This window comes from Trichosurus vulpecula, chromosome 4, assembly GCF_011100635.1.
Source record: "Trichosurus vulpecula isolate mTriVul1 chromosome 4, mTriVul1.pri, whole genome shotgun sequence".
Lineage (NCBI taxonomy): Eukaryota > Metazoa > Chordata > Mammalia > Diprotodontia > Phalangeridae > Trichosurus > Trichosurus vulpecula.
The window spans coordinates 215,675,669-215,691,194 of NC_050576.1; the positions used below are offsets into that span (position 1 = coordinate 215,675,669).

The 15,526-nt window shown below is 49.8% G+C and overlaps 1 protein-coding gene across 1 annotated transcript in view; it reads right to left on the bottom strand.

Moving 5' to 3' along the window:
* BAHCC1 (BAH domain and coiled-coil containing 1) overlaps window positions 1–15,526 on the bottom strand; it is a 151,041-nt gene that overhangs the window by 44,163 nt on the left and 91,352 nt on the right. Inside the window, exons 3-5 of the mRNA XM_036757926.1 lie at window positions 8,500–8,622; window positions 4,007–5,746; window positions 3,254–3,362 (exon numbers count right to left, since the gene is read on the bottom strand). Of these exons, the coding sequence (XP_036613821.1) occupies window positions 3,254–3,362; window positions 4,007–5,746; window positions 8,500–8,622 (1,972 nt within the window). The remainder of the gene's footprint in view (window positions 1–3,253; window positions 3,363–4,006; window positions 5,747–8,499; window positions 8,623–15,526) is intronic.

Genomic DNA, 15,526 nt, shown 5'->3' on the forward strand with positions numbered 1-15,526 from the left:
AGGGTCCAGGAGTTCCACTCAGACCCTGGTCTCTTCACCTTAGAACAGGGAATCTTAACCTGGCGTCCATGAGTTTATTTTAAAAATTATTTTATTAAATATTTCAACAGAACTGGTTTTTTTTGTAATGCTATTTATTTTATGATTTAACAAAATTACTCTGAGAACACAGGTTTCACCGGGTGGCCAAAGGGGTCCATGGTATCAAAAAAAAAAAAAAGTTAAGACTGCTTGTCCTAGAATCACAGATTTTAGAGTCAGCAGGGCTAGGCACATGCCTACAGTCCCTGCTCCAGGAAAGGCTGAGCCTGCTGGCATCTCTTGAACTTAGAATTCTGAGCCACTATGGGGTGAAAGACAACTGGGTGTCCACACTGAATCCAGCACCAAAGTGGTGAGTCTCCAGAGTTGTGGCGGCCATCAGGCTGTCTAAGAAAAAGCGAACTATCTCAGGTTGGAAATAGCTCCTGTGCAGATCAGTAGTTGGATGGGGGGTGGGTGGGGGTGGGAGTGGGGCAGCCAGGTAGCACAGCGAGTAGAGTGCCGGCCCTGGAGTCAGGAGGACCTGAGTTCAAATCCGGCCTCAGACACTTGACACATTTATTAGCTGTGTGACCCTGGGCAAGTTACTTAACCCCAATTGCCCTGCCCCTCAAAAAAAAAAAAGTAGTGGGATGGGGCTGTGAGTAGCTGTGGTAATTCTAGATGGGGCAAGATAGGGAGATGACTGGGGGAGGGGGAAAAGAAGAGAGAGACAGACAGAGACAGAGAGACACACAGAGAGAAGAAGAGGAAGGAGGAGAAGGAGGAGAGGAAGAGGGAAGAGCAAGGGAAGAGGAGAGAGAGGAGAGAAGAGGAAAGAGCAAGGAAAAGGAGAGACAGGGAGAGAGAAGAAAAGAAGAGGAACAGAAGAGAGAGGAAGGGGAGAGAGAGAAAAAAGAAGAAAAGAGAGGGAGGGAGGAAGAGGAGAGAAAGAGAGGGGAGGGGAGAAAGAGAGACAGAGGGTAGGGAGCTTAGAAATTCAATTCAGTTCAACCCCTTTCCTCATTCCCAGGCCCCATCTTCTTTCAGATTAGGATATACCTCTATAGAAACACTTCCAGTGGGAGTCCAAGAAGCTACCAAGGGACACAGGGTACAGCTGAGTCTGAGTGGTGAAGTGACTTGCCCATGGGCCATCTAGACAGTAAGTGGAAGAGCTGAGAACAGAACACAGGCCACTCTCCCAGTCCAGTGCCGTAGGGCTCCTCTCCCTTACCTCTTACTCCCTCTGCTCAAAAGCCAGGTCCTTGACAGTACATAGCCTGCCTCTGGAGAGATATCATCTCAGAGAGGGAAATAACATTTTTACTCCTATAGTTAGGGATAACAGATGGACAACTCCAGGGCACCGATGACACCCTCAAAATGCCACTAAAGTCCTGGAGCAGGAATTTTCAACCATGGATAGATTTCAGAGAATGTGTGAACTTTGATGGAGAAAAAAAAACTACATCTTTATTTTAATATAATTGGTTTCCTTTATAAAAATGTGATTTATTTTATGAATTTAAAAATATTCTTGTGAGAAGAGGTCCATGTTTCACTAGACTTCCCCAGGAATCCAAAGCCCCAAAGAAGTTAAAAATCCCTGACCTGGAGGAAAGCCTCTAGCATGTTGGCCAGATCCTATAAATGGCAGATCTCTGGAAGAATATGGACAAGAATCTTACCCATGATGAGAAAGCATGGATGGGCTGGGATGTACATCCATAGGAGGGAGACCCCTGTGGATGAGATCGCAAATTTATTGCAGTAATAAAGCATTCCACACCTGAGATAAGGTGGAAATATGAAGATCAGGTCAGCTCTATGATCTAAGGCCTTCATCACTAATGGAGATATTTGGGTGGGTGGAGGCCTAAGTTCCAGGCTATCATCATCATCATCATTACTCATAATGGCTCCCATTTATATAATGTTCTTAATGGTTTACAACGTCCATTAAAATTCTGCTCCATTGAATCTTACTGGCTATGCTGACTGAGCATAGGTTCTGGCATGTTCTACTAAGATGTAAATACTTAGAGTCCCGAAACAGACTATGTATGTGTCTGTGATCTGAGGATCAGCCTGGCTAACTGGGTGAATTCGCTTGGTCACAGCCAACTCCGACTGTGCGGGGAAGGCTCTGGTCTGGCTAACCGGGTGAATTCGCTTGGTTACAGAAACTCATCAAGCCAACTCCGACTGTGCGGGGAAGGCTCTGATCTTTATGTCGGTGGAAGGAAGGAATACTCACACAGGTAAAATCACAGATCCTTCAAAGCAATGAAAAAGGAGATAGCTTCCAAGAGAGGCAGTGTGGTGTAGGGTTAGAATGCTTGCCTCTGACACTTACAGGCTTCGTCCCCCTAGGCAAGTCCCATAACCTCTCAGAGTCCTGAGCGGCCCTCTAAGACTCTACGTTGCAGAACACATGCTGATATGCGTTGACAGAGGGAACTTCCTTTGGGGCGGTGCAGTGGTTAGAGTACTAGACCTGAAGTCAGGCAGTCAATCCTGAGTTCAAATCTGATCTCAGACACTTGTTAGCTGTGTGACCTTGGGCAAGTCACTGAATAGCTCTGGGCCTCAGTTTCCTTATCTGTAAAATAGGGATAATAATAGCCTAACCTCTCCCAGGGTTGTTATGAGGATAAAATGAGATATCTGTAAAATGTTTTATAAACGTTAAAGCACAATATAAATGCTAGCTGCTGCTACCACTACTACTATGACTGCTGTGACCACGATTACTACTACTACTGTCACTACTATTCACAAGTCTAGTTAAAAAAATAAAAAAACGAAAAAAAAGTTTGCAAGATGCTTTTCTCAGAACGATAGGACTGGTGGGGAGACATCCTATTTCGTTCCATTCAATTATTTCAGTTTATCCACAGGACAACCTTGAAAGGGCAGGGATTACCACGACCCATTTTGGTGAAGGAAAAGCTCTGCCCTAGTCAGGTTAAGTGATTGGCTTAAGGTTACACAGACAGTGAAGAGTACAGTGAGGAAGAAAAGCCAGGACTTCATGACCTTTAGCTCAATGTTCTTTCCACATCATCATTCTCTGTATCAGGAGAGATTGGGCCCTGTGTAAATTAATCTATGACTCTGTGTGTGTGTGTGTGTGTGTGTGTGTGTGCTCACGCGCGTGTGTGAGTGCACACGAGCGCACATGCACCGTCCCACCCTCCACCCCTGCCTTGGAGCCCCAGGTCCTTACTGGAGAAGCAGCTCCCGGCTTGTAAGGCCCAGCCGTTCATCACCACAGAGTCGGCTCCTCTCCTCCTCGGCTTCCAGATCGATCACGTGCATGGAGCGGTTGGGGCCCGCTATACAGAGGCCAACAGGGAAGAAACAACAGTAAGGAGGCTTAGGCTTAGGAGCTCCTCGGTTCTACAATGTGGGGAAGGTTGACTAAGGGATAAGGCATGAAGTAGATTGGATGGGGCTCTGACAAGGGGTCCAAGGAAGGGGTTAATGCCCATAGCAGGGACTGGCACTGCAAGTGATGGGTAAAAGCTTGATGGAGTTATGGGACGTGGTGCATCCACTGGGAGGGCAGAAGGAAACTCAGATGGTGAGAGAAGGGGTGAGAAGAAGGGAGAGAAGAGGGTGTAAATAGGGCTGGGTCAGTGGGGGCATGCTAGCACAAAGCACCCTCTCTCCAGCCACAGAGGGATGGGGAGGTGGGTCTGGAGCTTTTGGAGTACAGACCAATGAGGGGATTGGTCTGCTTCCCTCCTGGAGAGCTGACTGCCTCCATTCTGTCCCCCTGCTGCCCCTCCTGAAAGTGAGCCATGAACTCTAGAAGGCCTTGGGGCCCTGTGGGTGAGCCTGAGGTCAGGCAATGAGAACCAGATGAGGTTAGTAGGCCCATTCTTGACTCCACCCCCACCTCTAGTTTGGAGCCTGAGCTCTGGTGACATCACCCCAATTCATCCCTCCCCCACCCCTTTTCCTTTAGGTTCTGTACCTTTGAACCCAGGCATTGCACGGCCCTGCCGGCTAGAATTAGTGCCATAGGAAGGTTCTGGGCGGCTCAAAGTGTCCTTCTGGCGGGCCACAGCCACAGCAATGCCCACAGGGGGCTGCCTCACCTCCCCATCACTATGGGGGGCTTCATGCTCCCGGCTCCGGGCACAGTCAGGCCTCTCTAGCTCCCCTTGACCCTTGCCTGACTGGAACTTCACTTCCTGTTGGACACAGCTGGCTTTGATATTTCCCAGACCCACAAAGGGGGGCTTCTGGCCGACGATAAGCGCTTGGTTGCTATACTTAAGCAGGTTCTTCATGGCAGAGACCTCGTCCGGTGGGGCGGGCAACTCTTGGGACATGAGGGCTGCCTGCTGCAGGCTGTTGCTGAAGGGGTCAAGGTAGGAGCCCTTCCTCTCCTCACTGATGGAGATGGGGGGACCCTGACTCCCGTGGACTGTCCAGGGTGGCAGGTGGGGCCCATTGTAGCCCAGAGATGCCAACTCAATGGACTTCCTCTGGGCTTCAGCCCCATTTCCCGTCTGTTCCATCTCAGGTAACAGGTGCTGCTGATGCCGTATCCTAGCAACCTTTTGGGCACTGGGGCCTGGGGCCTCTTTGGCACCCTTGTCTAAAGTGCAGCAGGTTTGGCTGATTTTCACACACAAGGGGTCCTGGTGGCCAGGGCGGGAGCAGTCCTGAGAGGGAGGGGGCATCTCAAAGTAGCTTCCTTTCTCGAGGCCACCTTTGGGGGGTGCATGGGGTAGATTAGGGAAAGGGCCTTCAGATCCAGTGCTATTGAGATATTCCAATCCCTTCAGCCTTGGGTTGAGGGCTGCCTCAAAGCCAAGCCTCCGCTCCCCCTTGCCCTCGGCCTTTAGGTGGGGGTAGGAGGTTCCATAGGACGCTGGGTGGTCAGCACCCACCTCATGGTGCCGATCCTTCCCCTCTCCTGCCAGGCATGGCTCTGATGCCACCTGGAATGACCGGCTCTTGTCAGGTAGGTGCCCCACAGAAGGCACAAAGGTGGGCCCACTGAGTTTCAGGTCTCGGGTGGCTTTGTCTTGAAGGGGGCATAACATGTCTGGATTGGAGTGAAGCTGTAAGCAAGGAAATGTCCCAGAGCTGGTACTAAGTGGGGGTGGCACAGCTGGCAAGCTGGAGGGCACCGTGTAGGAAACGGAATGGTGGAGCATCTGCCTCCGCTCCAGACATTCGCTGTACGGCTGGTTCGGCTCGTGATGGCCCAACTCGCGCTCCCGCTCAGGCCGTCCTGCATCCTTGGCACAGCGGCTGGGCACCACCCCTGCCCCATGTCGAGGCAGCATGCCCCCTGTACAGCTGGCCAGGACAGCTTTGCCCACCTCACCATTGAGCACCTTGGTACTCAGGAAGCAGGAGTTGAGGTGCTTGGTTCGGTTCTCACAGGTACTTCGAGGATGGGTACTCTCCTTGCAGTGTCCCTCAGGAGTCATGGGCATTACCAGCTTGTGCCGTTCCTTCACATCATCTTCTACTGGCCGATCCTTACCCTCTGCCTTGCCTGTCTTCTCCTTGCCCAGTTCCTTGTTCATTAGGAATCGGTCAAACTCCTTAGGGCCTTTCTGGAGGTGGCCTGCCTCCCGATCTCTGCTGCAAGAGCCAATGGGGTGACCTGGGGCTGCTCTGGCAATGCTGGGGAAGTTGTGATTGGGGGGCAGAAGTGTGGGCTGGGCAGGCAGGTTGCGTAGATAGAAGTTATCTGGAACACAAATGAACAGAAGGTCAAGGGGAGAAGTGGCGGACAGAGGCAGTTTGGGATCCAAACAGTTCAATATCTCCACCTAGCAAGAGTCCAAAGAGATGCCCCTAACCAACCAGAGGTTGCTTCTTCACATCCAATTAATTGACAAGCATTTATGAAGTTCATACTATGTGCCAGGCACTGAGAGTAGCTGCTGATACAAAGACAAAAATGAAAACTGTCCATACCCTCCAAGAGCTTATGAGAGACTGAGCCAGAAAGTGAGATAGGGGGAAAGGGGGGGGGAAGGGGAATGGAGGGAGGGAGAGAGAGAGAGCAAGAGAGGGGGGAGAGACAAGGGGGAGGGAGTGAGAGACAGTGAGAGAGGTAGGGGAGAAAGAGAGAAAAGGGAGGAAGGACAGAGACAGCGAGAGAGGTAAGGGAGTGAGTGAGAGAGAAAAGGGAGGGAGAGGGAGAGAGAGTGAGAAAAAAAGATGGTGGATGGAGAGAGAGGGAGACGAGAGAGGTAGGAGAGAAGGACAAAGAGAAAGACAGAGAAGGAGGGAGGGAGAGGTGGAAGAGAGGGGGAGAGGAAGAGAGAGGGGGAAGGAAGGAGAGGAAGAAGGAGAAAGGGGAGGGGGAGAGAGAGAGAGAGAGAGAGAGAGAGAGAGAGAAGTAGGCGTCTCCAGGAGTAGCTTCTAGGACTAGGTGGACATTTTCCACGCTTTGGTTTCTCCAGCTGGACCTAGAAAGGAGGGGAGAGGGTCGTTGGGGCTGCTTCTCTGGAGCTGGGTGGCTAGAATGTTCAGGGGACTGTTTCTACCTGAGTCTCAAAGCCTCCCTTGGTAGCCCTGTCTGCTTCATCCCTCATCTGTTTCTTGTCTGCCAGACTGATACGCCCAATCCTATAGAGTCCCAGCCTGACAGCCCATGGCCCAGAGAGCAATAGGCCCTCAGGTAGAGGGAATCCCCATCAGAACCTCACCCTCCCTGGCAATTCTCCCTCTTCTTTGTCCCGGCAAAGACGCAGCCTCTTGACCTGCCCCTAATGCCCCCAGTGGAAACAAGCCTCGAAACCCTAGAGGCCGCTGAGGAATCCTGGAGGAGGAAGGGCCCCAACCTCCCCTCACTGGGGTTGCCCCAAGTGCTTAGTTTTAGAGAAGCCTGGCCAGACCAGCACAGGCTGGGAGCTCAAGGCTGAGAGCTGAAAGACTACTGGTCCGAGGGTGAAACAAAAGAAACATTTGGAACTTGTAAAACTGTCCTCAGTCATGTAAATTCCTCTGTCAATTTCCTGCTAATTAAAAACAAGGGGGAGAGTGGAAGAAGGAGGGGGGTGGGGATAGAGGGAGGAGGGGGGGGGTGAAACCTAATTAGCTCAATTTCCAAAACCAAATAATGTTCTTGGATTAGGCTCCCGACACAATATTATGAAAGCTGAGAGGCCCACTAGGCAGCCTCCTGTTGAAACCTGCCTGCCAGAGGCAGCACCCCAGGAACTCCCCAGGGGCTCTGGTTTGCAAGGGAGGGAGGGGTCAGGTTTCTTGGGCCTGGGACAAGCCACCTGCCTGCTTGTGACAAATGCTGTCAAAATAGCTCTGCTGGGATGGAGATTAATTTAGGGTGGTGGGGGGAGGAATCCCACACACACACACACACACACACACACACACACACACACACACATGACAAGTGGGGGAGACTCTCTTTTTTGGCAGGGTACAATAGCAACCTCCTTCAGAGCATGCCCAGGAACTCTCTGGGACGCCAAGACCCCAGAATTTTCTCCCCCTCACCCCACTCAGAGACAGAAAAGAGCAAGACCACTGGGCACATATCCAACTGCCCTCTAGAGGGGTCACAGGTGACAGGGATGGGAACAGGAGACGCAAGGCTAGTCTCACTGGACCGTTTTGCAAGACTCCCAAGGGTCAGGCTATTATTCCTCAGTGGTGGAGAGCACTACCTTGGAGAGAAAGGTAGGTCAGCTCCTGGTCTTCTCCGAAGACTGTAACCAGAGAAGATTTCTGGGGTGTTCCAGTCTGGACTTCAGAGGCACTAAATATAAGGTCCGGTGAACTCTTGGGGCAAGGCCCTGTAACCCCAAGGGTGGAGCTAAAGAGCAGGAGAGGGGATTGAAAGGCACTGAATATTCAGGCTGGCTGAGGCAGGGGCAGGGCTGGAGACCTGGGTTTCCTTCTCTAGCCCTCCCTCCCTCACCCCCCAGTCCCATTGGCCAGCTCTTACTTAACTCACAGCTGGGCCTTTTCTTCTAAGATTGTTACCATTTACTCAGGATCTATCTTGTATGTACTTAATTATTTGCATGTAGTCTCCCCCATTAGAATGTGGGCTCCTTGAGGACAGGATCTATTTTTACCTTTCTTTGTATCTTTAGCAGTTGGAATAGTGTCTGGCACATAGTAAGTGTTTAATAAATGCTGGTGGACAAAACAAATCTTCTGGGTGTTTCCTTCATTAGGTGGTCGAATGTCTCCTCCTGACCAGGTCCTTTAATGTCTCTTCCAGAAGGCTTATCGCCACAAACCACTCCATTTTGTCAGGATTTGGTTCATCCCATCATAGATCTCCCTCTAACTTCTCTCCCCCATCCCCACCCCCACCCCCACCCCCACCCCCACCCCCAGGGAATGTCACAGCTCCGTCACCTTCTCCTGCTGGAGCACCAGAAGCTTCTCCCTTCGGATGTTTCCCACCCGCTTCCATGGCAATGCTAGCTACAGCTAGATCCCACTGCCGCTGGTACTTGCCTTTTTGGGTTTCATAGAAACGGTGTTGCCCGTAGAGAACGTTGCTGTTTCCATGGTGATCTAAGTGGCTCATGGGTAGGAAGGTAGATGCCAGGCTCCCCGAAAATCTGGGGTACCCTGGAGCTAGAGAAAGAGAGAGACAGGCTGGAGAGGCAGAACCATTGGCCCCCTGGGAACCTTCCAGCCCCAGCCCAGACACCAAGGTGCTGAGATACTGTCCGGCTCTGTATGGATACCCTATAGAACTCCATATAGCACACCAGTGGGAAATCAAACCATCAATACATCATATTAACTCTGACTTGACTAATACCATCCCTCCGGTGCTGTACAAATTGAATTGCTGATGGGATGGAGGGAGTGGAGAGGGGAAGGAAGGAGGGGAGGGGACCCACTTTGATTTTCCTTTCATGACCACAGCCACCATGGTGAGAAGTGCTCAGAGGGATGGCAGCAAGAGAGGAGTTTTTAAAAAACCTCTCAGGAGAAGTGAAGGGAGAGATGAATGGCAGTGGATCAACTCCTTGGACTGGGGAGGGGGTGGCAAGAGCTGCTTTTTCTAGCTGATCAGGAAGAAAAAGGGCGTGGCTCCAAGTTCCTCAGGCCTGGAGTTCTGGATCTCTCAGTGAGAGGTAGCCTTGGGCACAAGGAAGTCTTTTTCTAACTGTTGGAAGGGCGGTGCAGACAGTGTGGCCTAGGACTTGGTGGCAGAGAGCTTTTAAACTGTGTTTTTAGAATTTCTCCTGATCCCTTGTTAAGTCAGTTGGAGAATGCCTTCCACTCTTAGCAAGGGGGCTGAGAGCCAGAAGGGGTAATGATAACTAATATTTACATAGTAGTTTACAATTTGTAAGGCATGTTACACACATGACCTCATTTGAGCCTCCGGACCACTTTGCTTATCCCCATTTGATGGAGTGGTTAATTGACAGAAAGGAAGGAAGCAAGAAACAAGGCTCTCCATCTACCACAACCAAACACCCCACCTCAGGAATACCCCTGTACAGACCTGCTCAGAAGTATTCCAAGGATCTGATTCAATCCAAACCTAATCCAATGCGATCCAACAAGCACATATTTAGCACCATCATCGACATATACGACACTGTTAGGTGCAGGGGATATAAAAACAAAATGGTCCCCGCCCTCAAAGATCTTACATTCTACTGGGGACATCAAGGCAGGCCACATGGGGATAGGGTAGCTGTGTGAGAAGCGTGGACAGGAAGCTGATATGTCTAGGAGTCTTATGGAGTCCCCAAAATGACATAGCCAAAGTAAATTATTCCTCAATAGGTACATACTACCCCTTCAGTCACCACATAAATTCATGCAAAATAACACAGGTGTCATTCTCCCAACCAGACCAGGTCTTCCTTTTGATCTAACTCTTCCTCCAAGGGAGTCAAGGTTGCAAAGGGACCCTGGAGACTGTGATAGCTACATCTTCCTAAGCTCCTCCATTAAGCCTCCAAATGCTAGGCTTAAGGGTCAAGCACACCCTGCTGCCCTCCTTGGCTGGGAAGACTCCTTCCTTCCTTGATGCTGTGGGGAAGGAGAGGGGAAGGGGTGCTGGTCTGTTTTCAAGTCTAGTCTTTTTTTTCTCAATCCTCCCATGATTCTCTCTGCCTAACAGGATGGGGCCTAAGCTCAGAGAGCAAAAGTGACTGGGTAACAGGTGGAAAGGGCAAAATGATAAAAGGGCTAGAGTAAAGGGATCTCCTACTATAGGGGTCCACTATAGCCAAAGGGAGAGGGATGGGTTTGTTTGGAGACAAAAACCTAGAACTCATGGACTGGCATCAAGTGTGGGATTCTTCCTTGTGGTCAGAATTGTTTTTTCCCCCACCAGGCCTCAACTCATTAGAAGTGGAGAAGCAAGGTGGCATCCCCACAGAGATAAAAAGAAAGGCTGTGGCTGTGGTGATAGGGTTCCAAGTTAAAATCGGCTCTACCTGAGTGTCAGGGACACGTGTTCCCCAGCCTGTGTCTCCCACAGACCCTCGCCCCCCCACCCCATCCTGACCCCACTCCCCTACTTTGCAGCTGCCATGGCAAACATGGAGTCTCTAATTCCTCAGTTTATATCCACGGGCAGCTTTCCCCTAAGGGAATGATGCAGAAGGCTGAGAATCATCTTCCTTACTACTTCCAGCCTCTACCCAATGAGTGGCCAAGAAATTTTCTACATTAGGACAATTGTCTCTTGGATGTAGAGAGAATAGGACACCCTACTTTGGTGAGATGACCCTGGCTAGAATAGGATTTTTTTTTAAATCACTGAATAGGGTTCAATAGTAAATAACTTCTCCCCCTTCCATCTTTTTGTCCTCTTCCCTCAGGCCCTGAGGCCAGATTCAGTGACCTCAGAATCACCAACCCCCCTCTCTGAAGCCTATGGACTCTTTTTTCTGCTGGGTAGGAGAAACTGTACTTTTTTTTTTGCTTTTGCTTTCTCAAGGAGGGGACAAGGTAGGGGTGAAGTGAAGAGAGTGGCAGGAGCTTGAACCAAACATCCTGGTCTTACCAAGTCTGGCCTGTTTGCTGTCATCCTGCTTGTGTTAAGGAGATCCATGGGTGTGGACACAGTTCCCCTGAATCAGTAGTTACAAACTAGAAGCTGGGGTGCAGAGTTGTAAGTCAGACTTCCCAGTTGGGAGTAGCCAGTCTTTGCATCTACCCGCCACTTAAACTCTGTGCCCATTCCTAGTGCGATTCTTAGAATCTGGTGAGGCACAGGGTTGGTTTGTCTCTGGGAGCAGAATTCTGAGTGGAAACAGTTCAAGTCTCTAATGGCAGCTAGGTGGTGCGGTGGGTAGAGCATGGGGCTTGGAGTGAAGAAGATCTGAGTTTGAATGTGACCTCATGCACTTACTTGCTCTGTGACCTTGGGCAAGTCACTTAACCTCTGTTTGCCTTAGTTTCCCCAACTATAAAATGGACCTTAGAGCTTTTGTGAGGTTCAAATGAGATAATAATTGTAAAGTAATAAATTGTACAGCTCAATGCCTGGAACATAGTAAGCTCTATATAAATGTCAGCTATTATTGTTGTTATTAATGGGGGATGTTCTAGTCTCAGTTTGGAGTGTAAAACCCCAAGGTTGAATCTCTGGCCTTTTGCTGAGACTAGAGCAGAAGTGTCTTATGGGAGAAGTTTTACAGTCCTCAGTCTTTAACAACTGAAAATCTAAATAAAGAAGCCTCCTTAACACCACCCGTATCCTTCTGCCCCAACCACCGGTCTGGGTGGACCCCTGGTCCCATGCCTTATGGTGATTCTTCATGCGGCCCCAAGAAAAGCTCTTCATCCTGTCCAGCCATGAGCACTGGAAAAATGGCTGGTCAGTAAGTCTTGTTGTGGGCACGGGGTCACCCCTATCCCAGAAGAAAGGAGGACATTACCAACCCAGAGAAAAAGACAAAGGGACCATGCCTGATCCCCAATGTCTCCTCCTTCTTCCACGAGGACACAGATGCAAAATTTGAGAGGAATGGATAGACTTGGCCTCTGTCTGGTTTGTGCCGAGGCACATCTGGAACAGATGTTTGCTAGATTAACCTCAGCTGCTGGAAAACATTTTTGAGAGAAGCTGAGAGGGTGGGGAAAACAGGGGTGGAGGGTTGGGAGGGGCAAGGGTGGAAGTAGTGGTGATGGGAGGTTACTGCTTCTCTGCTACCCAAAGCCAGGGGAAGGGACAGATTGGTTAAATCACTGCAGCTGTTCTCTTTTAATTGGCTGTTGTTAAAACTTTTACTGGCCCTCGTTTTGGTAAACAGAAGTCTGTAAATTCCTCTATCCCAGATGCCAGTTTCCCAGGCACAGAACCCCCCTGCAACCCCTCAGGAGGTCCTTGCCTCTTGTTTCCCCATTGGGAGGAGCCCATACAAATAGCTGGCAACTAAAAAGGCATCTCAGGGTGGGGATGCCCTCCCCACCCAGTCCTCCACTGCTCCCTTCCCTCCTAGTCTGGGGACAGGGAGGGTGGAACACTAACCCACCAAATGCCAGAGGAATTACTCTTTCTCTTTTGGGGAAATGGGAGAAGGGGTTCACAGGAGGAAAAGGCTGGTGCTGGTGGGAGTGAACAACATATGACCACATGCTCTCCACCAAAATGAGACCCTATAACCAAAAGCTTGCTTCTTGTGCCAGGAGCAGTCTCCTGAACTTTAAACTGGACCAAATATAGCCAGATAGCAGCTGCTAGTAGTGTCTTAAAAATGACAGGAGTGGTTGCTGGGGGCAGAGGGAGGTGGTAGGTAAGGCGGAGAGAAATCTGCCCATGTCTATCAGGGGCACTGAACAAGATCACAGTGCCAATCTGGCAGACCCCATCAGCCTTAGGCTGCTCGGTGTACCTCTGCCTCTATTCCTTGGCCCCCTGACCAGCTGTGAGAACAGAGGGAGGGCAGGGAGGCTTGGGGGAGCAGAGGGAGGGCAGAGAGGCTGGGCGGGAGGCTAGGCTCTGGAAAATGCCTCTGCCAACACTCAGGTTCTGACCCTAGAGAAAGAGATGCATAAAGAAAAAGTACAAGAAGGGATGGAAATGAGGACATAGAAGAAGGGAGGGGGGATGAGTGGGAGGAAGAAGAAAAAGAAAAGACCACTGGGAGAAAACAGCGTGGGAGAGGCAAAGCAAAGTTGAGAAAAAAGAGAGGATGAGAAAGTAATGAATTGGTGCCTGGGGGTATGTGTGTGAGTCTGAGAGGAAATAAATGGGAGGGGGAAAAGGAAGGAAGAAGAGAAAGAACAAAAAACGGGAAGAAAGGAGGAAAGAGAAAGTTAGAAGGAAGGAAAGGACAGGACTTGGAGATGCTAAGCGTGAAAGGAGCAAATGAAAGACAGGAGACAGAGAGGATGGGAAACTAGACCCTCTCAGACTGACAGGCCTGCCTAACTGGATGATAAAAGACTCCTTTCTTTCTTTCTTCCAACAAGATAGAACCCTCTGAATTGAAGAAAATAAAAAAAATGATTTTTATGAATCAGAGCAGCTGTTCTTGGACCAGTTCGGTCTCTGTTTATTGCCCGAGTTGGGGAAAACACTGGGATTCTTTCAGGGACTGGGGCTGGGTTCTGCCTGCAGCTGTGCTCAAGGAATGTGCCTTGGGCTCGGCAGTGGTTCATTGCTGAGGTAGCCTATTGGGGGGTGGGGGTGGGGGTGGAAAGAGGATGTGGGGGGAGGAGATAGGTCATCAGGGAATCGCTGATTGTAGGACCCAGAGGAGCTGACTGAGATCCATTCCTCAGCTAGGGCTTGGTTGACATCAGTCCTTGGGAGAAAGTCTGGAGACTGAATCCCATTATACAGGAGGTCAGGGAGAGATGCTGAAGGAACAAAGAGAAGATGAAGAACAGGTCAAGGATAAATGGTCCTAGGAAAGAGAAGGAGGTACTTTGGGATGTGTCAAGGAAAAGAAGACAGTTGGGGTGGGGGTGGCGGGCTTGGTATTGTTTAGGGATGCCAGGTAAGGAAAGCAGGGAGATGGTAATGTGGGTTGTAGAAGGACCTGGAGAAAAGGAAAAATACCAAAAAAAGTGAAGAGAAAAACAGGACTTGAGAAGAGCAGGGCAATGTTATATCCAAGTGAGAGAAAGGATATCTTCTGAACCTTAGCCTCAGAGTTCTGAGCAGAAAGGAGCCCCCTACCTGAGCACCTTCCCACAAGCATTCCCGGGGAAAGGGACCCAGCACGCACCCTTTTCCTTCTTTTCCCCGTTCTGTTCTAGAGAATCTGACTAGTGCTGTAGGGTTGTGGCAAGTTCATGAGGCACTCGAGCCCCACACTGTTAACGGTGCCCCTTGCCCCAGTCCTTAGCAGAAGTGAATTGCCATGGAGACCCAAGAGACTTTGGTTTTTTTTTTTTTACAAAAATCCTATTAATATAAATGGCAACAATTAGACAGAGGATGGTCGGAATCAGGGAGCAATCAGCACCTAATGATGTGTAATAAAGCTGGGGGAAGTCATTTGGCCTTACTATAAGCCAATTGTAGGGATGGGTGGAGGGTGGGGGGTGGGAGGCAGGGAAAAACCACATGGTCCCACTAGGTCCTTGGGCTAGAGTGAGACAAGGTTATTGTCCCCAACTTTAATTAAATCTTCTAAACTTCTGCCTCTCCTCGTGTCCCCGGGACTCCTCTATCTGGCCAAAACCAAAAAGGTCAGGGGTATTTGCTGGAGGGAATCCAAGAGAAGGCCAGGCAAAAAGATAAGGTTGAGGGTGGGACTCCTTCTGAGTCTCTGGTTTCCCAAGAGCAAGGGGCCAGGGCCATAGATACAGTGACCATATTTTGTGAACCAGATCAGTCACATGCCTGTCAAAGAGAGGCAATGTATTTTTACCAAATAGAGCGCTGGACCTAGGGTCAAGAAGACCTGTGTTCAAATCTCTCCTCAGACACTTACTAGCCCCTCGACCCTGGGCAAGTCAGTGAGCTTCAGTTTGCTTATCTGAGACTGGACTCAGAAAATCTCTAAGATCCCTCTCCAACTCCAAGATCTAAGATTATAAAAGAGGTTTCCTTTGCAAAGCCTTTGTTTTAACGAGTTGTTTCTTTTGCTGAAATCAAAATGCTCTCAGAAAAAGCACGTAGGACTAATGTGCTCAGCATTCAGGATAGAGGAAGTGAGCTAGGTTAGGACCTCACCTGGCCCTCAATGGGAAGGTCTGTGTAGGCTCCATTTGAAAGGGTGGGACCAAGAGCAAGAACGGTTCACAACAGGACCTAGACCGTAGGCCAAAAGGGTGAGAAAAAGCAATAGAGATAAAGTGCAGTTTCTTGTACTAATGTTGGATAATTGCCAGGAAGAGTTAAGGGAGGGTTAAAGCCCTAGCAAACTGGGCTTCAGGGTGTCTCCTAACACCAGAAAATCCTACTGAGAGCTAGGAGAGGCCCAAGAGACTATCTACTCCTTCATCTTATAGAAGAGAAAGCGAGAACTCCAAGAGGTCAAGTGAATTGCCCAATGTCCCAAAGTCATGCCAAGTCAACAAGCATTTATCACATGTTTCTAATGTG